The sequence below is a fragment of the Corvus hawaiiensis genome, chromosome 18, assembly GCF_020740725.1.
Source record: "Corvus hawaiiensis isolate bCorHaw1 chromosome 18, bCorHaw1.pri.cur, whole genome shotgun sequence".
NCBI lineage: Eukaryota > Metazoa > Chordata > Aves > Passeriformes > Corvidae > Corvus > Corvus hawaiiensis.
The window spans coordinates 6,459,350-6,483,249 of NC_063230.1; the positions used below are offsets into that span (position 1 = coordinate 6,459,350).

The 23,900-nt window shown below is 54.5% G+C and overlaps 3 protein-coding genes and 1 long non-coding RNA gene across 5 annotated transcripts; 3 read left to right on the forward strand and 1 right to left on the reverse strand.

Moving 5' to 3' along the window:
* The first annotated feature begins 9,882 nt into the window (after window positions 1–9,882).
* Window positions 9,883–11,223, forward strand: CHCHD10 (coiled-coil-helix-coiled-coil-helix domain containing 10). 2 transcript variants are annotated; one of them, XM_048322639.1, is made up of 4 exons: window positions 9,883–9,956; window positions 10,026–10,209; window positions 10,417–10,561; window positions 10,973–11,223. In XM_048322639.1, exons 1-4 carry the CDS (start codon window positions 9,901–9,903, stop codon window positions 10,990–10,992), a joined length of 405 nt encoding a protein of 134 aa, XP_048178596.1. In that variant the 5' UTR covers window positions 9,883–9,900; the 3' UTR covers window positions 10,993–11,223. The 2 variants fall into 2 exon arrangements, with proteins under 2 accessions (XP_048178596.1, XP_048178595.1); XM_048322638.1 differs by having other exon boundaries at window positions 9,886–10,209.
* On the forward strand, window positions 10,568–22,100 carry LOC125335200 (vacuolar protein sorting-associated protein 29-like). The gene is made up of 5 exons (XM_048322637.1): window positions 10,568–10,893; window positions 12,176–12,199; window positions 20,523–20,694; window positions 21,186–21,421; window positions 21,983–22,100. The coding sequence occupies exons 1-5, from the start codon at window positions 10,808–10,810 to the stop codon at window positions 22,098–22,100; spliced, it is 636 nt and encodes a 211-aa protein (XP_048178594.1). The 5' UTR covers window positions 10,568–10,807.
* On the reverse strand, window positions 11,116–18,913 carry LOC125335211. The gene is made up of 2 exons (XR_007207380.1): window positions 18,807–18,913; window positions 11,116–13,818 (listed from the first exon to the last, which is right to left on the reverse strand). It is a non-coding gene; the product is annotated as an uncharacterized LOC125335211 (long non-coding RNA).
* VPREB3 (V-set pre-B cell surrogate light chain 3) lies at window positions 14,513–18,833 on the forward strand. The gene is made up of 2 exons (XM_048322640.1): window positions 14,513–17,898; window positions 18,141–18,833. Exons 1-2 carry the CDS (start codon window positions 17,850–17,852, stop codon window positions 18,467–18,469), a joined length of 378 nt encoding a protein of 125 aa, XP_048178597.1. The 5' UTR covers window positions 14,513–17,849; the 3' UTR covers window positions 18,470–18,833.
* Window positions 22,101–23,900: the final 1,800 nt, after the last annotated feature.

Sequence of the window (23,900 nt, forward strand, 5' to 3'; positions counted from 1 at the left end):
TTCCTTCTGACCAGAAGCTCTAGCTCTTCTCCCACTCCCCTAAGACTTCCCAACAAGGAGGGCCTTGTGAACACCTGGGCAGGCAAAGCAGCATCATAATGTGAGTGGAACCACCAGCTGGAGATAACCTCTCTCTACAGCCCAGCAGATATTAGGTGGAAAGAGGCTGTGGGAGAGGAAGAGAACAGCAGGTTTGATTCTTTGTGAGCGGCAGAGAGATGGAATAACTCTCTCAGCCCATGGGTCACTTGGGTGTGATACTGCTGGAAGGCACTTCGGACTGAGAGGAGGTGGGGGAAGAGCTGTCTGATGAGAGTGAAGGGGAAAGGGGAGGGAAGTGAGAGAGAAACTGAATTTAAATGGATTAAGCCTGTCTGTCCAAAGTCCTTTGTTTCCTGCCACCTCCCTGGTGTGACTTTCACAGCTGTATTCTGTGTGGCTGGGGACCTGGCTTTAGGTTCCCTGCAAAGTCAGCATGGAGCTTTACACCTCCTGGGCATTTCCCTGAGCAGCTGAAAGATGGTCCAGGAGCCAAATCCCTAGGACAGAGAAACCCCTTTGATTTCTCTTCTCTTCTCTAAAGTCTTTCCTCCTCTCTCTGTAGGAGACAATCTCATGAATTGATGTCTCCAGCATCACTGCTCAGTGGGTGACAAATGGGGACACATCCCCACCAGGCAAATCTCTGTTCTCACCTCTTGTTTTTGGTATTCCCCTTTTCTTTGGCCCTGGCACCTTGTTTTTCTCCTGGGCAGCCAAAGTGGGTGTTTGTACAGGTGGTGGTAGGTGCAAACAAGGCTGAGGGTCATGTGCAGTGAACTGCCCATGTAAACACGACTGATCAGGAGCACTTTTTGAATTACCCAGTTCTCCTCCTCTGCTGGCAGCCCAAGACATGGGCATGAGGAGTGGGCAAGAAGAGGTTGTGGAGTGGAAACTTGGCCTTTGGGCCTGGACTCACAAGTGAAAAGGTAAAGTAGTATGTAAAATAAAGCAATACATAAAAATACATGTTGGTCAGCAAAGTGGTCTGCTTCAAATCTCTTTTGGGGTTTTAAAAATCTTTTAAATGGAAATGCTGGAATTGTGCAGGCTGTCCCAGATCCAAACAGTGAACCTTGAAAACACCAAAGTTTTCCAGACTTCAGCTTAACTAGGTCAGTCTCACTATGAATTTCCAGAAAGTCTTGCTTGATTTGCTACTACTTATTTGACATCTAATTTTTTTGCCCTTAAAACTCCCCTTTCTTTGACCTTAATTCTGGGTTGAACCCAGCAGTGCAGAGTCAGACGAGTTTGGGATCTGCTCAATGTAGTGCCCTTGTGAAACCAAGGGGCACATGTGGAGCAGAGCCCCTGGGCAGGGGGCACGACTGTCTGCAGGGCTGCTGGGCAGGCACTGCTGCCTCCTCTAACCTAGGAACGAGGGAGATGGTGGCAAGACCGTCCTGCCCCTCACCTTGCAGAGGTGCACTGCACTCCCTGGGGAGTGCCCGAGCAGCTGTGGGGTCCTGCGGCTCTTCCTCGCCCTTCTCCCGCTGCAGCCCCAGTGCAGCTGCAGCCAGCGCTGGGACTCAGCGCTGGGGTTTGGCCCCCGAGGAGCGGCTCCCTGCCGGGCCGTGGTCTCGGCAGGGCAGGGGCAGGCTGCAGCTCGGGAGAGCTCCGCCACAGTGTTTGTTGTCTAATCATCTCCTGCCCCCGTGCCAGGAGCCGAGCGCACACAAACAGTGCCGGGCTCCGGTGAGAAGCGCTGCCTGCGAGATAAGCCAGGCGAGGAAAACACATCCATCTTCGTGTCTCTTGGCCTGAGATGCAGTTTCATCTGCTGGCATTTTCCTGGCGTAAGCTCAGGGCACACCACAATTCACCTGGGGAGCCAGACGCCGGGGAGCCGGCTCCCATTCCTGGCGAGAGGTGATGGTCCTGACTGGTGCAGGGTGCGATGGTCGAGGAGCCGGCAGCTGAGGCCCTGTCGGTGCTCGGGGAAGGGTACTGACCCCGGGCTGAGCCCTTGTGGAGCCGACCCGGGCACGTCACCAACAGTGGGCTCACCCGAGCAACAGGCACAGACTCCCTGCCCAGGCTCCCTGCGCCCGGCCGTGCACCCAGCACCCAGCAGAGCTCAGGGGAAGAGCTTCCAGCCAGCAGCCTGGACAAAGCAGAAGTGGCTGGGACACGGAGTGCCGAGCAGAGGCTCGACTCCAGCCTGCGGCTGCTCAGTGTCTGATAAGGAGGCTGCTAGTGCCGTCTTGCAGTGCTCCCAACCTGCCAGCTCTCCGCAAATGAAACGTCCTGGTGAAACGCCCCCCATCCCTGGCTCCCTCTGATCCCCTCCGAAGCTGATCTGAGACTGGAATGTCTCCTGGGATATGATTCCCTCTAGCCTGAGGGGAACTGCGTTAATAAAACCCAGCGTGAGCGGTGGAGGCGATGGGGGAGGAGGCAGGCAGGGGTGGTGAGATGAGGCTTTTATGAACAAGTCGCAGGTCTGCTGGAAATGTCCTGTCCTGTCCTCTCTCCCTCCCCCTGTCCCTGGAGTCGAGCTGTGGAATTCAGGGTGTGGGTCGAGGCTTTTCTTCACGCACGCTTCTGCTCAGAGCAGCCAAGCCCCTCAGCTCCCTCTCTCCCCCCTCCTCAGCAAATGCTGCTGAACTCACTTGCCTGGAACAGGTACCACTCCCCCAGCTCCTCTCGGCACAGCCTCGCTGCTGCTGGGACCCTCCTGCCCCTCCACATTGCTCTGGCTTCGTCCCATGGGGTGCGTTTGCCTTTGGCAAGTGAGAGGTGTCTGTCCCCAGGTTGTGCAGGCCAGTTTGGCAAGACAGGGCCAGCAGCAGGAAAGAGAGAGTGCTCCCCACATCTCGGTAGGATGGGGTGCCTGCACTCATGGGCTGGTTGGTGCTGGGTGAGCAGAACCAGTCGGACACGGGGCTCTGACTGAATAAAGTCATGTGAACACAGTAAAGATGTAAGCCAGGGGAAAAAAGACAGGAGAGCATGCTAATTCAGCCCAGAGGAAATGTCCAGGAAGAGAGATCACAGAAGTGTGGGTTTTATTGGTGTGAGAGCACTCTTGGTTCCCTCCAGGATGCAAAGTGCCTCTCCCAGCAGTTGCTTTGTGCAGCAGTGGTGCCATGTCCTGCCATTCAGAGGACATGCTACCCTAGATGCTGTGTGTGATACACTGCATTGCCACTAACAAATGTCACTGGAATAAATTGGTTGGACAGTGACAGAGATCAGTTCCCAAAGTGTTTTCCCACTTTCTCTTCGTCTGCAATTGCTTAACTCTGAAACTGCATTATCACAAACTCACCGTGGAAGCCTCAGATGCAGGGAAGCACCCAGAGACCACACCGAAGACTCTGAAGAGCCATCTCAAAAGAGCACCACATGAGTTTGCACAAGGCTGGGAATGAATCCAGCATGGCACTCACAGTGTCCAGCCTTTCCAGAGAGCTGAGGAGTTTGCTCAGACCATGAATTTTTCAAAAGGTCAGGCTGTTCCTACAGAAGAGGATGTTTGCAGTCTTCCTATGGAGGAGCCCCTGGATGGACTCTGCACTGAACTCAGCACTCTGGTGGAGATGCCAACTGAAAGAAAAGCATTTCAGCAGAAATCATGACAAACCAGAGTGCACAACCAGGCTGCCCTGTGCATTTGCAAGGGTTACTGACTTTCCATGTGAAAATGAGATACCACTGGCTTCTTCTACAGGAAGGAAAAGATGGGATACAATATTTAGTTTCTGTCTAAGAAATTTCTGTTGGAAGCTGACAGCTGGGGAGCCTCAATAGAATAGGGAGAGCAATGTGGTGACTAAAACTCATGAAACATTTTGGAGAGCTGGGACAAAAGACTGCAAATCACAGGTGTCTGTGAACTGTTGTGTAGAGGCTGCAGCACCCCACAAGATCTCTCTGGTTGCCATACAAGCTGTGTCTCCACTTGGGAAGGGGGAGATGTGGGGAGGCAGTTACTGTAAAGTTCTAGTTCAAAGCAGTAGCTGTTCATGGGTTGGTGCTAAGAGCCTCCTAAAGCTCATGGGCACCTCTACCTTACACACAAACCTCATCCTTGATTCTGTCGTTGGTCTCGTGTTGTTTCACTACAGACACCTGAGAGCTGTCAGTGCCTCCCGGAGCTGTGTGTGGGGAAGCACCGGGACAGCTCTCTGGAGATGTTTGCTGTCTGTCTGCAGAGAGAGGGGGAACCAGACCATCCAGGGAGCAGCTGTGCAGGAGCAGAAGGGAATGGCCTCTGGGCAGACATTTGGGTGAGGAGGAAATGCTAAGTCCTGAGCCCATCGGTCTGGACACTGAAGGTAAAGCATTCACAGGTGAAGCAGGGAGCCTGTAAAGGTGTGAGATCCCTCAGCACTGTTATCTCCTGCAAGGGGTGTGAGCTCACTGCTTCAGAGTCCCTGAAACCGCTTGACAGATCCCAGCCAGAGGTGAGGCAGCAAAGGTCACAGTCTCACTGCTCAGATTCCCCAGACACACACCAAAAAAACCCCATGCTAGCTTTTTATCTGGCTTTTTATCTCTGGACTCAAGTTTGCTGTCTTGTCCTGTGTACAGCAGGTGAATTCACAGTGATTTGAGGATACACTGGATGTGTTTTGAAAGAGGTAATTTCTTGACTTCTCTGGCTGAAGCATTTGGGAACACAAAAGCCCTTCTTTCAGTTACAATTAATGGCATCAGCCTTAATCTGGGATGAGAACATGACTCCAAGAGCACAAGCCCCAATTCTGGATGTGTGAGTACAAAGGAAATAGAACTTCCAAGATGCAGTTGCCGCAAGGAGATTTGGAAAAGTTGTCTTTCCACTGCCTCTCCTTTCCCCACCAGGAGCTGAGGGCATCCATATTTGGTACCTTCCTCCACCAGCGTGGGTTCAAGTGGCACAGGTAAATGCACGGATGTACCTGCACCTCCCAGGACACATGGGCATGGCTGAGAGAAGCCTCTTCCGATGGGGAAAACCTCTCTGCAAACCTGAAGTACAGCAGTGTAGCTCAGGTGTGCCTGGGGCTCAAACAGGAAACACTCATGACATGAATGGATTCGGGTCCGGAAGAGCCTTCAGACCAAAAGTGGGCTAGCATGAAGGAGTTAAAATCCTTTCCTTTGCTTGGTGAAATTTATTGAAAATTACGTTGTTCGTCTGTTGAAACTTCACAGCTGTTGAGGTTGCCCTCGGGGCAAACCACATCCAAGAAATGGCATGTAGATCCTGGGAGCACGAGACTTGAAAGCTGAAACGGCACTCCGAGCGCTGCCTCCCCTTCCCTTGCAGTCACGTCCCGCCATCTGCAGCGCCTCCAGTGAGACACTGGTTATTTCTTCCTCCCATTGCTCATCTCCGATTCCTGAAGCGCAGTCACTTTGTTTCAGGCATTGTGTTTTGGCTAAAAAGTAACTAAGGAAGGATGCAGACAGAAAGACGTCTGTGTGGGGAGTGCACTCGAAGCCTGTGGCATCCAGAGTGAGACAGGGCTGTGTGCCGTGCTGCTGTGGTGCCATGGAATATCACTTGCCTGTAACACTGCTATTTTGTTATCCCTTGGGGAATGATGATGAGGCAGGACTGTGGAAGTGTTCCATTTGCTCATGAAAAATCTGTGAATGCTGTTTAGTAGTAGCAGCTTGCCTGGTTTTGTGTGGGTTTTTTAAAAATTACTATTTGTTGACTGCAACTCTGCTTGCTAAAAACTGTATATCATAGAAAGGTAGTTCTTGCATATTTCCTTCTGACCTGAGTGCTGTGAATGAACTTGGGGACTGAGATCAGCCACTTGGCACAAGCAAAATTAGGACTAGCTGGAGCTCATAGATGAAAATAAAAGGAGGACATGAGAAACCCACTGACTGCATACAGTCAGTCACAAATGATTCATGGAGTAATTTTGAGTAGCAAACACATTGGTAAGAACTGGAGGTTTTGTTTCTGTCTTTTTGGGGGATTGTCCACAAACAAAAATATTGGCTAATTCATCAGACGCTCTCTTCTGCTTTGAATAGCTTGCCCAGATCCCTGAGCAATCATCCTGTGCAATTTGCTGTTAACCTAAATAACTTAAATTCAGGTACACCCAGAGCACTGCCCAGATCTGCCCCTGCATGCACTAATTAGGGTTCTCCAAGCGCAAACCTGCAGCTCGGGAGGCAGGAGGCTCCAGCAGCACCCCCGGATGGCTCCCCGCTGGTGGTGGCCCGTGGCAGGGACCGGGCAGGATGTGCCCGCAGCGAGGCGGGGCTGAGTGGAGAGGGCTTCTGCAGGAACGGGACACTTGTGGCTGTCACTGTTCCCTAAGCAACGCCCTGAGAAAATGCAGCCTGGTAAAGCCAGCCCCGCGCCGTGCCCGCTGGAGGGGCAGAGACAGGTAGGAGACACAGGGAGGCCAGTGTTGCATTCCTTACCTGTGAAACAACCCCTTGAGAGCCAAACGCTTGGGGAATTCCTAGATCTCTTTGTAGCCACATTTCAGCTGTGACAGCGTGAGGATTTAAGTGAGGCAAACTCTGGAGGGGGAGGTTATAAGCTCCTTTTAGAGCAATGGGGAGAAAGCAGTTGAAAAAACACAGACCTGCCTTTTACAAACTTTGTCTTACCTGCTCCTGCCGCTAACAGGAGGATGAACTGGCCAGCCAGGGCACCAAGTTATTCAGAAATTACTGGTTTCGAGTAAATCCTTCCAGAATGATTCAAGAATTAGTTACTGTCTTTCAGATTTATATGTCCCTAAATCCAGAGTCAACCTTCAAGTGTAGGCAAGCCCTAACACTTGAACTATGTAATGAGAGATCTACTGGAGCAAGGGGAAAGAGAGAGGCTGAAAAATAGCGGAATTAGGAGGTTTGGCCAGGCAAACTGAAAATCGTTTCAAGGATACTTAGATGTAAATGAGGCCCTCCTGCAGAAGCCCCCAGTGGGAGGATGGCTCCTTGGCAGGGCTATCACAGTGAGACCTGACACCGTACTTCCACCTCCGGTGCCGAAGACTCTCCAGCTGCGAGCAGAGGGCTTGGGGTGGGTGGTGTGTGCGCGGGTGGAGTTGTGTACACTCAGCCTCCCAGACAGCCACAATAAATTATCTCATTAGTAAACCCAGTGTAGCTGTGCTCCTCAGCACATACCCGGCCTCCCACTGCACAGAAAAACTTTGCTTCTAATTAACCAAATCAAAGGGTCTCCCAGACGCAGCTTAGAGGGACGCGCTCAGCTTGAAACCCAGGCTCCTTCAGCAAGTTGTTCTGTGCGTGGTGGAACTAATGAATCTTGATTTCTTACGGCTGGAGCTCTGGCATTCCCTGTGCCCCCTGCAAGTCTGTCCTCTCCTCCCTCTGGCACATGCCGAGCTTCTACCTATGGCCAGGAACAACCAAGAAGGGAAAGGAGCCCGTGGTGTGCTAGCCCCAGCCCCACACCCTGATGGCTCAACCGTGCTCAAATGCTGACAGCAGAGAGCTGAGCTGAGTTGGCAGAGAGCTGAGTTTCCTCACAGCGAGAGGCTCCCTGAGGTCACCCTTGTCTCCACTCCTGCCCTTTTTCTCTCCTAAGACCTTTGTTTCCCCTCAGGCACTCATGGCTCATCGGGACGGGGCTGCACAAGGAAGGGAACCCCACTTCTCCAGGATGCATACCTGGGAAAAGGAAAAAGTGCAGGTGCAGGTGCTACTGAGGCAGGGGCTTTCCAGTGGCATTCCTCTGCTTTTACAGTGGCTTGGCCCCCTCTCTGTTAGTGGGAAAAGACAGGCAGGCAAACACTGGCTGTAAAATGCTGCTGTTCAGCTGAAAGCAGCGCACAGCTCCCGGGGCAGGAGAGCTCCCTGGCGCTGTGGGAGGAAGGGTTTGGGGGTGTTACCCCTCAGAAGAGGAGACCAAAGCGGTGCTTGTTTGAGGAACAATCCTTTTCTTTCCTCAGGAGTGTAGGAGCTGCAGCTCCCCTCTGCCCGCCCAGCTCCTGCGCCGAGGGGGCGGCTTGCTTTACAATCGCTTTTCTCTTCCCCTCGTGCTGGAAATTTGATTCTACAAAAACACTTAACACAGCAGCTAATTGCCAGCCCTGCAGTGACTTAGCTCTCTAATTCCTGCCAGTCAATGAACCAGCCCAAAGAGCTGGTTTTCATAACTTGCTGAATGTATGAACACAGCCTTGGAGACATAACATAGCTGGGATGGTTTTTTTTCCTGGAAAACGTCTGAATCCTTCTCAGTTTTGGAAATGTCTTTCTCTCCACTGGGCATAAGGAACATCCAAAGACGGAGCTGGCAACAAGGCCCAATCCAGGGAGACATTGAGGAGACATGGACCCACAGGGGCCCTGGAGACTAGTGGGAGTGCCAGGGAAGAGATGATTGTCAGGAAATTGGTTTGAAGGTAAAACTGGCGTCGTCCAGCCTGTCTCTTCATGATTTGAGGGCTCATCATCATCTTTTCATGGATTCCTACTGCCCAACAATGTCCACGCCTTGCAAAGTGTTCCTTGATCTCCTGGTTTGTATCCAGAGGGCTGCTGCAAAAATTGTTGTGCTGGCCAATGGCTTAGACCACATCATTCCTCCTTTCCCTCCTCCCTGGCACCCTCCTTTCTCTGCCCCAATTGCGGAGCGCTCATCTTCCGTCTCCCAGCCCCTCATTATCCACCTCTCCTCCACCCCATCGTCTCCGGTGCAAGAGAAGCCGTGCTCATTGCCCATTCCAACAAGCCCCTTCATGCTCCTCTGGTCTGTTCCGCACCTGGGAGAAGCACCCTCCGAGCATTTGCAAAGTCACTGCATCCCTGGAGCTCTCGTTTGTCCCGGCACCCGCAGCACCTGTCCCCGGGGAGCTGCCGTGCTCCACAGCTGCCTGAACGGAGGATGAAGCCAGGCGGGATCGCTCTGTTCTCGCAGGTACCAAGGGACAGGACAAGAGCAAATGGCCTCAAGTTGTGCCAGGGAATGTTTAGATTGGATATTAGGGGAAAATTCTTCACTGAAAGTGTCGTCCAGCCCTGGCACGGGCTACGCAGGGCAGCGCTGGAGTCACCATCTGGGGGTGTTCACAAATCGTGTGGATACGGAGCTGGGGACACAGTTTACTGGTGGCCTTGGCAGTGCTGGGCTAACGCCTGAACTCGCTGCCGGTGTTTCGGTGTTCCGGTGGTGTTCCGGTGTTCCGGTGTTGTTCCGGTGTTGTTCCGGTGTTGTTCCGGTGTTGTTCCGGTCGTGTTTCAGTGTTCCGGTGTTGTTCCAGTGTTGTTCCGGTGTTGTTCCGGTGTTGTTCCGGTGTTCCGGTGTTGTTCCGGTGTTGTTTCGGTGTTCTGGTGTTCCGGTGTTGTTCCGGTGGTGTTTCAGTGTTCCGGTGTTGTTCCGGTGGTGTTCCGGTGTTGTTTCGGTGTTGTTCCGGTGTTGTTCCGGTGTTCTGGTGTTCCGGTGTTGTTCCGGTGTTGTTTCGGTGTTCCGGTGTTCCGGTGTTGTTTCGGTGTTGTTCCGGTGTTGTTCCAGTGTTCCGGTGGTGTTTCAGTGTTCCGGTGTTGTTCCAGTGTTGTTTCGGTGTTGTTCCGGTGGTGTTCCGGTGTTGTTCCGGTGTTGTTCCGGTGGTGTTTCGGTGTTGTTCCGGTGGTGTTCCGGTGTTGTTTCGGTGTTTGTTTCATCCCGCCATCGATTCCCCGGTCCCGCCCCGCGCCCCCGCCCCGTTCCCGGACGGGCCTCGCGCGCCCTCTGCCGGGAGCGGCGGGCAGTGCGCAGACCCGGCCCCGCGCCTTCTGCGCATGCGCCCCGCGGGAGCCCAGCCTTCCCTCAGTGGGGCGGGGCCCTGGCTTCGGCCGGCTGTTTGCGCGCGCGCGCGCGTCACGTGGCGGTGCCGGCACTCTTAAGGGCGGGGGCGGGGCGGGGCGCTCAGAGCAGCGATGGCGCGGGGCGGCAGGAGCGCGTCCCGGCCCGCCGCGGCACCGGTGCCCGCCAGGTACGGGGGGCTCGGCACAGCGGGGCACGCCGCCCTGTGCCGCCCCCCACAACTGCCTTCTCTCCGCAGCCCGGCCCCAGCGGCCCCGGCACCCGCGGCGCAGCCGGCGCAGCCCGGGCTGATGGCGCAGATGGCGAGCACGGCGGCCGGCGTGGCCGTGGGCTCCGCCGTGGGACACGTCGTGGGCAGCGCCATCACCGGCGTCTTCAGCGGCGGCTCCTCCGAGCCGGCCAAGGCGGCGGCGCCCGCCCAGGTGCGAGCGGAGCCGGGCCGTGCCCTTGGGCTGCCCTTGGGCGGCGGGGCTGTGGCCGTGGGGCGGCGGGAGCGGGGAGCGGGGCCGTGCAGGGAGGGAAGGACGGACGGACGGACGGACAGACAGATAGCCGCCTAGGGTGACGGGAGCACGCTGGAAGAGGCGCCGCTGTCCCCGGGCCGCCTCTGACCGGGCCCGTGCCCGCAGGAGCCCCGGCCCGTGATGCAGCAGTCGCCCTACGGACCCTGCCACTATGAGATGAAGCAGTTCCTGGAGTGTGCTACCAACCAGAGAGACCTGACCTTGTGCGAGGGCTTCAACGAGGCTCTGAAGCAGTGCAAGTACAGCAATGGTGAGTGCGCCCTGTCCCTGCAGGAGGGAACTCCTGCCAGCAGAGCATCTCAGGGGGTTTGAAGGCTGTAGAAGCGATCTTTTGGGGATATAGTGCCCTTTAGAGGTTTAAGTAGGAAACAGTTGTGTCTTTCCCATGTCCTGAAGAGCAGAAGGCGACTGGAAAGGGAAGGAGAAATGATTGTGACCATGTCTGTGAAGGTGGGGAGGCTGTAGGTACCTTCTTAGACAGTCTACTCTTGCTGCCATGGGAAGCCTGCTGTTCTCTTGGCTGATTCTCTGTTTCCTGCTGCATTTGTTACAAGCTGTTATCAGTAGTTGGGTCTTGATCTGGTCATCTCAAGTGAGAGAGCTTTTAACTCCAGCTGCTGGAACATGTACCTAATGCTGAACTTGTGCTTCTTCCCTGTAGGTGTTTCTTCTCTCCTGTGAAGAATTTGCCCCCTCGTAGGGAAGAGGATCATGGTGTAGAGCCCTGCTATCCACGGGGAGCAGAAGGACGGACAGGGAACGAGCTGGAGGGAGCAGACTGACCAGGCAGGAGTATTCTAGTGGTAATTCACCTCTGAACTAGTAGGAAAGGAATTATTGGACCCAAGGGTCTTCAGAATTCAGATAGTGCTGTATTTATTACAGAGAAATAAAAGGATTTATTTGGACCTATCACTTGTGCATGTTCTTTATTTAATTCTCAAGCTAAAATTAAGCTACCAAAATGTTAACATTACCAGCTACTTAAAGGACAAGGCACAACTTGGAAACAGGCTGTGCAGCCTAGCAAGGATTGTGCCTGCATGACTTGACAGAAAGAGATTCAGACGTTTGCTGCCCTCTAGGCAGAGGAGAGGCTGGAGAGAGGTAAGCCAACATGTGTTCTACAGTATTTTCAGTAACAAATTACTTCTCTATAGATATCCTCTTCCTGAATACCTGTCCTGACCTCAGAGCTAAGAGAGTGTGACCTGTCTGGCTGTGGGACTTGGATACAGTTGGCTGATCTGACTTCAAAGCTTTAGCAGGTTATGCAATGTTCTCAAGGTCACTGGCATCAGGTGAAGTGTGGAGCTGCTTTCCTCTTACAGTCACCTTGGCAGGACAGCCTTGTGATTGCTGCCCAAAGACTGGCCTCCAGCAGGACACCCTCTTTTTAACTTTGGTGTAAAAGGGAATTTTGAGGCTTCAGGTGGAGTTTTAGTGGCACAGCAGTGAAACCAGGACACTTTCAGAGGCTTAATTGATGCATTTTCTTGGCAGAATGAGTATTTTAACCTTTTAATCTCTGACTCTTGAACAATGGACAAGTTCTCAGCCCCTTGCTGGGATCTATGAGGAAATCCAGGTCTTGATGGTAAATGCTGGCAGCAGTTGCTTTTAGCAGATACTGGAGGCTGGTGTTTGAAAGTCCTGCCCCTTCTAAATGCTACTATCTCAAGTTCTTGGTAGGTGATGTCCTGAGCTGTGCCTGGCTGTATCAGGGGAGTCTTGTGTTCTCCTGAGAGACAGCCAAGGGAAAAGATGCCAGAGATGAAACGCCCAAGTGCTCCATGTGCTGAGCTGTCCTGTGTGTGCAGGGAGGAACCACTCCAAAGTTGTTTAAGTCCCTTTAAGAAGTAAGTATTAGACTGATGTTGATGTGGGGGTGTTGTGCTGGTCTGGCTGGAGAAGCTGTTAAGGAGAGCCAGCAGAGCAGCCGCATCAGGTGTGTTCTGCCTTTGACCCATCTTGGCAAAAGCACTGCTTCTGCATTTGTGGGGACTGGCTGTCTCTGTAGCAGCTTTTCCTGGTGATTGTAGTGATGGCCCCTGCAGGGCCATTTCAGACTGGTGATGGAGTGGGAAGCAGACCCATCCAATGATACAGGTGGGTGCATGTTCCTCTGCCTGCTGCTGTGCAGGTGGGTTGAAAGGAGATGCAGGTTCTTGTCACTGGGGAGTGCAGGCCATGCCATGGGAACATGAGACCACCTTGAAGCAGGAGGATGCTGCTTGTGCCTGGCTGTGGTGCTGGGTTTGCCTGGTTTGTCAGGGTGCAGCTTGGGATGTGGTAGTGTGAACCTCTGGGAGGAGCAGGGGATCCCAGGAAGAGGGGCTCAGTAGCAGGGGACTCTTGCTGTGCTGGGAATAAGTGCCTGGGCAGGTGGTTGGACCCTGGTGGTGGCTGTGCTTGCCTGTGTGACCAGTAATGGGTCTGTTCCTCATTTAGGGGTGTTCTTGAGTTCTAAGCTCCTCCTGCTCTGTAAGGTGATTCTGTTCCTGGCTCGGGAGCTGGTGTGGGGCTGAGCCCTCCTCTGTAAGGAGCCCTTCCTCCTCTGGGTCTTTCCTAAGGGCTGTTGCAGATGATCTGTGGAGTAACCAAGCCCTTTCAGAGTTGTGTTTTCCTGCTGTGTTGGTCAGTTGCCCATTACATGTTGAGCAAGGCACTGCCAACCTGTGGGACTACAGCCTGGGAGAGACACTTGAGAGTTTCCCAATCTCTCCTGATGTCCTTCCCTCCCTGTTTGTTCCACGGAAATGGCCCTCTTTGCCAGGGGACAAGCTGGGTAGGCCTCTGCCTGGTGTGGGGTGGGAGGGCAGCAGGTCCCTGCTGTCACTCTTAACTAGGAGGGATCCTGCTGCCTGAATGCACTCGCTGCCCACAGCCATAAGCAGCCCTGAAGGAGCACAGTGGGATCAGAGGACAGTCCCACAGGTGCTGTACAAGGGCTGAAGTGGGAACAGGAGTCATGCTGCACGCCTGACTCCTTTATGGAGGTGAGGTGGGTGTCTTGCTCTTACCTGGTAGGTCAGGGTAGTGTTTCCCCAGGTCCTCTAGTGAGGATTCGTAGCAGGTGGCTTCAGAGTTTTCTTCTGCCAGCAGAATGGGAGAAATGGATTGGTCTCTCTCCTGGCTGCAAACTGAAGGCTTGTAACTGGGGCAGGTGGTTCTGCCCAGGAAAGGTTCCTTCTTCCCTGGAGCAGCCCTTGGATAAACAAAGGCTCAGCTCTAGTGCTTCATCTGAGCTAGCTTCTGCCTCCTTGGAGCTTCTTGCTGTGTCCAAGTGACTGCTGAACAGAGCCCCTCTCCAAGCCTCCCCCCAGAGCAGACCCTTCTTGGCCCAGAGGCTGAGCTGTGCTGTCTCGACAAGGAACTTTTGGACAGCTCTTATGAGGATGTAGTGCTGCCTTTCCTGTAGGTATTTACTGGTGAATTCAGATGCAGGATCTTCCACTTTGGTCAGATTCATCAGGGTGCCCTTTTTGTCCACAAGATCGATGCAGTCTGGAGGGAGAGACACATGGTGAAGGAAGCTCAGTGTGCCCCTGTGTGGCCAAAAAGCCTGTTTAGAGGTATTTTCCTTGGCAGGTTACACTTTGAACAGAATCTGTGGAGATCTGGGAGCGGGAGGTTTGCTGTCCCTTTCCCTGTGTTTTGGGATGTTCTGTGACTCCCATGTGACCTGTTTGTTACCATCTCCTGTTTCTGTACAGATGAGTGGCAGTCCCTCGGTGACCACTGCCCAGAGCACTCGTACCTTCAGGCCTGCACTGACACTTCTACTTCAGGTGATCTGTGAGGGTCTGGACGCAGCAGCACAGGTTTGCCATCTCTCTGCACTTGGCTGCAGACAGAGAATGAGACCTGAGATAGGAGTGTGGTCGCCCCAAACCCAGGGGCCACATGGGCAGGACAAGAGGCACAGCAGGTGGCTGAGAGGTGCCCACTGTGGCCAGCAAAGGTAGGATCCCCATGTGGCATCAGCAGGGCTTTGAGCAGCTGCATTACAGCCATGGCTGCTGGTAGCTGGTGCTGAGTGCCGCAGGTGAGGGGAGAAGATGAGCGCTTTGATTTGGGGAAAATGGTTCTGACTGATGAAGTGTCTCTGTCCTTCAACTTCGTTTCATCAAGCATGAGTAGGAAAAAGCAGTGAGTCCTGGGCCTTGCCAGTCCCTTTCTACAAGGTGGTCCCGTGACTGAGTCACCAGAGGATATTTTGGCCATGAACTCTGACCAAGTTTGTCTCAATTGAGAAATCCCCAGGGCTGACACACGTCAGTAGTCAGAGCTGGGGATCCAAGTCAAATAGCAGAGGGAGCAAAGGCTTAGGACTGTGTGTGTCTGATGGATTCAGCCACGAGTGTCTGGGGTCAGGCCAAAGCATCCAGCCAACTGGGTGAGGTCAGGGTAGGGGCTGCTCATTTCTTCCCACAGATACCTGCTGTCTGAAACTGAGAGCCAGGATTTGAGTCAGGGAGCCCTTTCCACACAGCCTGGAACAGAGGAGCTCTGCTGGCAGCTGGCCCTTCTGCCCCATGGCTCTTCTGGTTGTGTCTAGATAAGCAGGGCCCCCTCCAGTGATTTCCCAGAGCTGCCAGGCTGGGAACTCATCTTCACATCCAGCCTCCTTCCCTGTGATTAACTCAGCTCTGCTGGAGTGGTTTTCCTCCATGATTCAATGTAGGGGTAATAGAGCTCCCTTTTTTTTTTTAAGGCAGGGGCAGTGCAGGATGCTGCTGTGCCCTAGCAGAGCTCTCCTGCCTGTTTCCTAAGCACTGGGCATTGCTGTGCACCTGCCTTGCCCCTTGTGGGGGGTGATGAGGGTGGTCCAGGGGCTGGGCTGGCCCCAGGGCTGAGGCAGAGCTGGGGCTTTGCCCACATACCTCCAAATCTCACGGTGGGAAACATGGTGCTCCTGTGCCTCTGGCAGGGCTGTGGTGCTGGGTCCCTTCCTGCAAGTGGTGGGAGCTGCTGGAGAGCCCAGGGCACAGGCTGTGTTTCCCACTGACACTGTTGTGGTTTCAGCAGCCAGATCTCCCAGCAACAGTGAATGGCCCCTGCAGATTCTTGAGCCCCCTGCAGCTGCAGGGTATGAGACAGGGGTAGAGCAGGGGCTGAGCTAAACAACAGCCTGTTGGTAAGGCTGACTGCTCCATGTGGTCCCAGCTGCTCTGAATTTCAGACTTTTTGTAGTCTTGTGGTGTTTCCTGCCCCCCATTTGTCCTGCAGTTCATTTGGGCTGTGGTGGTGCCACATCTGCCCACCCTGCTCCTAAGCCCAGCACTGCTGCAAGGGCAGCCTGGCCTCCTCTGCGAAATGACTGGATCCCACTGGAATAATCATCCTGAGAACTCTGCCTGTGCTGGTCCTACTCTGGAGAAGGAGGCAGTGGGGTTTTGCAGCCCCATGATGTACGTTGTCATGTGCCAGCTGCATCTTCTGTTTGGTGCCCAAATGTTGCTGTGCAAGTGTTCCTGCAGCAATGTGTCAGGGCCCTGTAGCATCATCTCCTTTTCCTGTGGAAAACATATGGGTGAAACCATGTCCCTTGGGCTGCTCAGCAGATGGGAAAGGCCTGAATGGTGGGAACCAGTAACAACACTGATGTGCTGTGTTATCCAATGCTCACTGCTCTGTGGACAAATTCCCTTTCTCTGAAATGCACCTCCTTGCATGAGGAGATGATTTCCCTCTGTCTTGCTGGGTTTCATTTTACAGTCAGTCTAAACCATGGACTTGTCCTGCTCAGGGCTTGGGACAAGGTGTGTGTGTGTGTGACATTGCTCACCTAGGACACGGAGGGAGACTCATGTTCATCTTGTCACCACCTTGCAGAATTTGGGGAGTGCTGCTGGGTAACAGGTGGAGCTGTATCTGCAGTGTGCTCGTACCTGCAAGAGCTCAGGGGCACAAAACACAAGCTGCTGATACCTGCAGGGGCAGGATTCCACAAGGCCAGAAGACACTACAGCAAAGCTCCAGCCTTGGATGGGCTTTGGAGCTGGTCTCATGCAGCTGTGGCTGCATGACCTTGCTGCAGGCTGGCTCTAATAAATCTGATAGAGCAGGTTTGCCCAGGTGGGCTCAGGTGGGACACAGCCAGGCTCTGCTGCATGTGCCAGGACTGTGTGACACCACATCCCCCTGGCAGGGGCACAACAGCCCTTGCTGCCCTGCAGTCCAGCTGTGCCAGGAACTGTGGGGCCCTATCAGGTCTAACCAGCCCCTTGCTGCTGCAGGTGGGGCCCTGCTCAGTTATAGCTGCTCTGAATGACCCAGAACGCAGAAGAGAGATGAGCCATTGGGTGCACCAGAGCTCTGCAGGGTGGCACAGCAGAGCAAGAGTCCAGCTTCCTGCATCATGTCCTTGGGTGATGGTAGTGCTTCCTCCTCAGGACCTGCCCATGCCAGAGGCGCAGTGCTGGGGTGTTCCAAAAAGGCACGACTCTGCCTCAGAGCTCCATTTTCCCTCAAAACCAGAGCACACACAGGGCAGTCACGTTGGGACCCACCTGCAACGTCTTTGGCTTAGGGTGCTGCAGCAGGGAGAAAGTGGGCTGTCCCTGGATGGTGATGAGGCGGCATTGGTGGCAGCTGAGCCTGCCTGTGGAGGGCAAGAGGCACCCACCAGCTCTGGCACATGAGAAGTGCCTGCTGACCACACTGCTGAGAAGGATAGCCTGGGCTGGCGGCCATGTGACACGGTGTCTCTGGGCCCTGTGACAGGTGCCACAGACAGGAGGGGCTTCACGCCCACTGAGCTGGTGGCCTTTGGCTGTAACGGTCTGCTGTCCTTCCGCACGAGGCAGCAGCTGTGCTGCAGCCATCTCTGCACTGGTCCCTTGGGAAATGTCTTCTGCCAGTGACCTCGGCAGCCACCCACCATGGCTGCCCATGGCTGCTGCTCCTGAGGCGGCCCTGGCGAAGAGGCAGCACCCTTGGCAGCTCCCAGCCCCTGCTGCAGGTTATGCTGTGACCCAGACAAGCAGTTCCTGTCCGTGATGGAGCTGCATGGAGGGAGCAGCAACTTTCCTTATGCTGCTTCTGTGATGAGACAGCTGCTGGGGGATTCTGGCACCTCCCATCTTCCATTCTCCCTGATGACTCCCCGGCCTCTTGCCTCCCCAGAGCATCCTTGGCATGGTGTGGCTCAGGCTCCTGGCCTCTGGTGCACCTGGCAGCAGAGGGCCTGAGTGGGAGACACCAGAGAAACCTCTCTGCTCTTCCCATCAGTGAAGAGAGATGGTCAGTGATGCTGCCCCAGTTCCCAGGGCAGAGGGTGCTGGGGTGGGCTGTGGGTGCGTTGGTGCAGCTGAAGGAAAGGGGCTGGGGTGAAGGTGGGTGCTGAGCAATGCTCAGCTCTCACCCCCTCCCTGAAGCCCAGCTGCAGCAGAGCGAGCAGCCCTGGGGAGCTGAGTCCCTGAGCCCCCTGTGTCATTTACATACGTCCCACCAGTGCCTGCGGTACAGCAGCCTGGGTTTGTGTAGCACCCCAGACCCTCTCTGAAACAGCCTCCCTTCCTCTGCCTCCTGCCATGGCCCTGGGCTTCATGGTCCTGCTCCTGGTGGGGACGATGGGCACAGGTAAGGGTGGTGTGGCTGAGTTAGCTCTGCCTGGCGGGCACTGCAGGGTGGTGGGCAGGACTGGGCTGTCCAAGGGGAGGTGAGTCTGAGTAGGACATTTTGCTCTGGGGCTGTGTGGTGTGATGAGCAGGATGGGAGTTGGGTAATGGCATTGCCTCAAGAGAGCTGAGGGACATTTTGGGGCTGAGTGTGATGGGGGACACAGCTCAGCCCATCAGTAACTGCATCCTTGGTGCATGCAGCTTCCAGGGCTCAGCCCGTGCTGACCCAGCCAAACTCTGTGTTCGTGCTGCCTGGGCAGACGGCTCGGCTGTTCTGCACCCTGAGCCCCCAGTACAACATCAGCCAGTTCGGCATCTCCTGGTACCAGCAGCGCCCAGGGCACTCCCTGAGGTATCTGCTCTATTACAACTCCGAGCGAGACAAGCACAGGCCTGCCAAAATTCCTGACCGCTTCTCTGCCACCAAAGACCTCGCCAGCAACGCCTGCATCCTCACCATCGCATCCGCCTGCCAGGACGACAACGGCACCTATTACTGTTCCCTGTCACCTGCCTTCAAATGGTTCTAGAAATGGAGAACAAAAGCTTTCTGCGCTTTTCTTGGCGACTCTGACGTGCTTTCAGCAGGGAGAGCAGCAGCCCTGGGAGAGACGGGAAAAGTCCCTCTTGCATGCTTGAGCAGGCCCAGCAGCGCTGCCTCGTGCTGGGAAGTGCGGCAACCTCCTCTTTGTCCCCAGGCGTCCCCCATAAGGCATTAGACAGCCCGACACGGCAGGAGACCGGCCAGGCCTCCTGCTGCAGCGGGAGGATGGAGGGCTCGGCTGTGGCCTGCCTTTCCCGGGCTCTTCCAGCACCTGGCACAAGGCAGCCTTGATCCGGCTGGGGCTTCTGCAGAGTTTGGCTCACCTGGTAATAAAGGTTAATCTTCACCCACGCGGCTCGTGTCATGTGTACCTGGGTCAGGAGGGCGAGCAGGAGGGGCTGTGGCCCTTGGCGGGGTCTCTCGGGCAGGGTGGAGCCCTCACCCACCCCCGGAGCAGAGCCCGCCGCCCACACCGCCCTGTCCCCCTGCCCGCTCCGCCCGCTCCGCCCGCCACACTTCCTGAGGGGACAGGGACACGCGTAACCCCGCGCGCACCTCTGGGGACTTTTTAAGGACGTTTTCACACACAGAAAGCGGAAGGATTTTCCCACAAAATTCCCCCAGGCCTCAGAACACCGGGATGGCCGCACTGCGCATGCTTAGCGCGGCGCGCGTACCGAGGCGGCCGTTAGGACCCAGCGGCGGGCGCTGATGTCACGTGAGGGCGGCCGGCGCTACCATTGGCTCAGGGGAAGACAAAATCCGGCGCGTCACTTCCTGGTTACCTCAGTGCCCGTCAGGGCCCGGCGGCCACCGGTTCTCGCCGGGCCGGTGAGCGGCGAATGGGCCGCCTGAGCCCCTGCCCTGCTCCTGTGTTCAGCGTGTGCGGAAAAGCCAGTGTCCACAAAGGAGATAGAGGAATCCTGCAGCTTTATTCCAATAAAGGGAGAGAGTCAATTGTGCCGTACCTCCGTGGGGTCTCCCGAGGTCTCGGAGGGCGCAGCCTCCTTTCATCCGAAATTCACGGCCGCATGTTGCCCTCTTCCCTTCCCCATTGGCTTCCCGAAGCGCCTACCACATATTCCCTCCTTGAACACGTAATTTCGCCCCAAAGTACAGAAGTTCCGGCTGTCTGGGTTCCGCCATAGACTTTGCGCAGACCCATTTGTCCTATTGCCCTAAAGTTCAGGAGTTCAAACTGTCTGGGTTTTGTAACAAACTCGAGGCTTGATGTTTGTAGAGACATTAAGGCCCATTTCAAAGATACTAACAGCCATTTCTCCTAAAGAACCCCACCCTTCGAGTTGTTTGTAAAGACATTAGCACCCATCTTTCCTATCAGTTCGCAATGGTTCGCCAGACTGTGAGTGCCCTGGAGCCCTGCAGAGGTGTGGTGTTGAGTGTTAAAAACGAGGCTTGGAGTTTTTGGGTGGAATAAAAGTCTGCTCGTTTATTAAAAAGAAAACCAGGAGCGGAAACTCGGGGTAAGCCCAAGTCCCACTCAACAACCCAGAAAAACAAACACTGCACCGCCAGACCCAGGTTCCTCAGGACACGAGGGGCTGAGCCCCGGAGCAGTTCTTGCAGTCTCTTTTGATGCTGTGATTGGTGCAGCTCAGATCCTCCCTCTGATGGCTCGTTGCTAGGATCCTCATTAGTGTTCAATTCTGTCAGTCTCTGGGGCATCGAGTGATTGGTTAGCCCCTTGACCAATAATGCTTCAAAGTGTTTACATCATGATTATTGGGCTGTCTTGAGAACATTCTAGAGCATTCCCCTCCTTCCTGTAGAGCCACTACTTTCCCCCATTGGTGTCCCCATCTAGTGGGTACACGGCGGCATTACACCCGCACAATCGCAATAACAACTCATTAACTGCATACCCCCACTCCTCTAACAAGCAACTTTTAACAACTTCTCAACCAAAAAAAAGGAACTTTTTAAAAACCATTTATTACATTGAGGTTTTGTGCTGTTCTATTAAGTAACTTGGGCTAAAGGTCTCCCTTTCCTCCCGGTGTGTGCGGAGTTGGTGTTAGGGACCTTCACATCCTGCACCGGTGCAGTGCTCTGCCAGCGAAGTTCAAGGAGCTGCTGGTTCCAAGAAAGATTCAGCACATCTTGTGCACGGGAAACCTCTTCACCAAGGAGAGCTATGACTGCCTCAGGACGCTGGCTGGGGACATCCACGTTGTTAGGGGGGACTCTGAGGTAACGCCAGTTCCTCAGCCTGCCTTCCCCCATGCTGTGCTCATCTTGATGAATCCTGGGGAGTCTCTCAGTATTAGCAATTCCTAAACTGTAATTCACCAGGAGGCAAGTAGGAATTAATAAAAGTGGACAAACAATTATTTTCTAGACCCTTCTCATTGCAGCTGGGTGTGAGGGATTAATAACTGCTCCTGATTCATAGGAACTCTGGCACAAGCCTGTGATTGCTATGAGGCCACAGGAGTGCCCCAGCTGGCTGTGTAGCTGCAAGAATTCTGTGTATGTTTTTACTGTTAGGTAGCCAAAAGGTGCAAATTCCTTACCCTTTGCTCTGAAGCTGCTCTTGCTGGGGTGTGGTACAAGCATCCACTGGCTCTGCACATTGAGAGGGGCCTCCTGCCCTACGAAGGGCAGGTTTGTGGCTTTGAAGCTGCATTGTGTAGGCGTGGGGTCCTTCACTGTCTTACAGTCCATGACTTTCCCCTTCTCAGAGCCTGAATTATCCTGAAGAGAATGTTGTAACTGTCAGGCAGTTCAGAATTAGGCTGATTCATGGCTATCAGGTAATTCCCTGGGGTGATGTGGCCAGCCTGGAATTGCTGCAGAGGCAGCTGGATGTGGACATCAACCTTTTGGGACACACACACAGATTTGAAGCATTTGAATATGGAAAAAAATTTTTCATCAACCTGGGGTCAGCTACAGGAGCCTGCAGTGCTTTGGAAAGGTGAGTGAGGGGAGCCCTGAGGTGCCCAGTGCAACAGAGCCCTGGGTGTCACCTGAAACACGTGTGAGTGTCCGGCCACTGTGCCACAGAGCGCTGGCAGGGTGCCATGAGGGGCACAAGGCCGGCTCACTCCCTTGCTGGGGAGTGCAGGGAGGACCCCTGTTACCAGAGTTTTCTTAGCCCACATGTTGGGCATGACAGCCCAGCACTGGTGTGTCTGGGGCTGCTTCCTGTGCCCGGAGAGGGGTGAGTTCCAACAGCTTCTTGTTTTGCTTTCTGGTGTCTTCCCAGAATCTGCATATTTTGTAGGAAATTTGACTTCTGGAAGCCCTGTCACCTTAAATGTCTGGATCTGCCATGGCTTGAGCTGTTCTAGGCTAAGAGCAGCTCTGCCTGAGACATTGCTGTCAGTGCCTGCAGACCCTGCAGTGCTTCTCACACCCCTGCAGCCCTGGGCAACCAAGTGTATCAGAACACATAAGCATAAGGTATGTGTTCAGCAAGAAGTGCAGTGTAAGTGTAATCTAATTGAGAAGTATGAGAGGTATGTCCTCTTTCCAGGAACATCAACCCTTCATTTGTGCTGATGGATATCCAGGCCTCCACGGTTGTGACTTACGTGTTCCAACTAATTGAGGATGATGGGAAAGTAGGAAGAAAGGAGTTCAGGAAATACTGAATCATGTTCAAAGCTGCTTGATGAATTCTCACTGCCTTTCACCCCTTCCCATCCCAGTTCAGTCACAGTACTGCTGCTGTGGTGAGCTGGGCTGTAAAGCAGTTGTGACCCTTTACTGCTGGTGACCTGTTTGTCTTGGTTCTCAACCAGAACTTGAAGTAGAAGACACAGCTGATTAAAGAGGCCTGTGGAAAAATTCTGTGTCTAAGGAGCAGCTGATATGTTCCTGGCCTAGGGAGTTGCAGACACTGGCAGTAGCTGGGCACTGGATTGTGTGTGTAAAGCAAATACAGGATAATAAATTCTTTTCTTTGTGTAACTGAGTCCTGTTCATTATGTTTGTAAAAGGTGAAGATCATCTTGAAATTGATGTAAGGGGACTCCAAGGACTAAAAGGAAGCTGCTGTTTGCTTCCTGAGATGCAGACGTAAAATATTTCAGGATTTGTCAAAGATGCTAAGGACTTAACCCATGCTGGCAGATCTATCCTGCCTTCTTAACTGGAGCAGCATGGAAAGGCAGAGGCAGGTCTGGGAAGAGTGGTGTGGAGAGGTGTGTGCAGGTGTGTGGGGCTGGGCAGGCTGGGCACTGGCCCTCATGCTGCAGAGGCTGCAGGATGCAGAGCCCTTGTGTTCCCTGGGGTGCTGCTGACAAGCGGGAGCGTCACTGGTGCTGGGGCAGTGCCTGCAGTGGGGGTGCTGTGGAAGCTCAGCACTGGTGGGGGGCCATGGGCCTGTCTGGGGCAGCTGCAGGCATGGAGACCTGCGCAGAAGCCCTTGTGTGGGAAGGGAGTGGATGGAGGAGCTGAGCTGCCACAGGGGATGCACAGTGGGTGGGTGATGCCAGGGTCACAGGCCTGGTGAAGGTGGTGCAGAGGATGCATTGATCTGGAGTCATCTTGCTGAATTGGTGGGCAAGAAAGAGAGGCAGCAGTGCAACAGGAAACACTGGGGGCCACATTATCAAGGAGGGTCTGTGCCAGGAGGGCAGCCTCATAACAGGGTGTTGGCTGCCACAGCACAGCCCTGTCGGTGTGAGGACATGGAGCTGGTGGGATTGTGCCATGGCCTGGGCCCCTCCTATCCTCGTGGTGCTCGCCCACAGCTCAGGTGCCATGGCCAGACTTGCTGGGCCTGGATGGGGCTTCTGGGCACAGGGGCCCTGTCCTGGTGCCCAGGCAGGTCTGTGCCCCTGGGACACTGACTGAGCCCCGTCTTCTCCCCTCTCTCCTCTCCCTCTCCAGGTTGCCTGGTCCAGGCAGCAGTAGTGAGTCAGCCGTCCTCGCTGTCAGCCAATGTGGGAGAGACCATAAGGATCACCTGCTCCAGTAGCAGCAGCAGCTATCCTTATTCTGGCTGGCATCAGCAGAAGGTCCCTGGCAGTGCCCCTGTCACTGTGATCTACTGGAATGACAAGAGACCCTCAGGCATTCCTTTGCGATTCTCTGGATCCTGGTCCAGCAACGTGGGCACGTTAACCATCAGTGGGCTCCAAGCTGAGGACGAGGCTGTCTGTTTCTGTGGTGGTGCTGACAGCAGCAGTGGCAGCTATGGTGTGTGGTGACAATGAGTACCTGTAAGTGAGTCAGACTCCAAAACCAGAGGAAAGATTTTGGCCCTTCTCCCTCCTGGCTGGATGTGCAGCTGAGGCAGAATCGTGTCCCTTCTGCATGGCCACAGAAGGGAATGTCCTGTCTTTGGTGTCGCACAGATCAGGAGCTGACTTTGCAGCTGGGGCCCATTGTCCTGGTCCCAACAAATCTCTTGGTGCAGCTGTGTTCCTCACAGCCTCTTGCTACTG

Coding starts and splice junctions, on each gene's coding strand:
- VPREB3 (XM_048322640.1), top strand. CDS start 17,850: ATGGCCCTGGGCTTCATGGTCCTGCTCCTGGTGGGGACGATGGGCACA. Junction 17,899..18,140: donor GGTGGGGACGATGGGCACAG/GTAAGGGTGGTG, acceptor TGGTGCATGCAG/CTTCCAGGGCTCAGCCCGTG.
- CHCHD10 (XM_048322638.1), top strand. CDS start 9,901: ATGGCGCGGGGCGGCAGGAGCGCGTCCCGGCCCGCCGCGGCACCGGTG. Junction 10,210..10,416: donor AGGCGGCGGCGCCCGCCCAG/GTGCGAGCGGAG, acceptor CCGTGCCCGCAG/GAGCCCCGGCCCGTGATGCA. Junction 10,562..10,972: donor GCAGTGCAAGTACAGCAATG/GTGAGTGCGCCC, acceptor TCTTCCCTGTAG/GTGTTTCTTCTCTCCTGTGA.
- LOC125335200 (XM_048322637.1), top strand. CDS start 10,808: ATGGGAAGCCTGCTGTTCTCTTGGCTGATTCTCTGTTTCCTGCTGCAT. Junction 12,200..20,522: donor AGACTGATGTTGATGTGGGG/GTGTTGTGCTGG, acceptor AGTTGGTGTTAG/GGACCTTCACATCCTGCACC. Junction 21,422..21,982: donor GCCTGCAGTGCTTTGGAAAG/GTGAGTGAGGGG, acceptor TCCTCTTTCCAG/GAACATCAACCCTTCATTTG.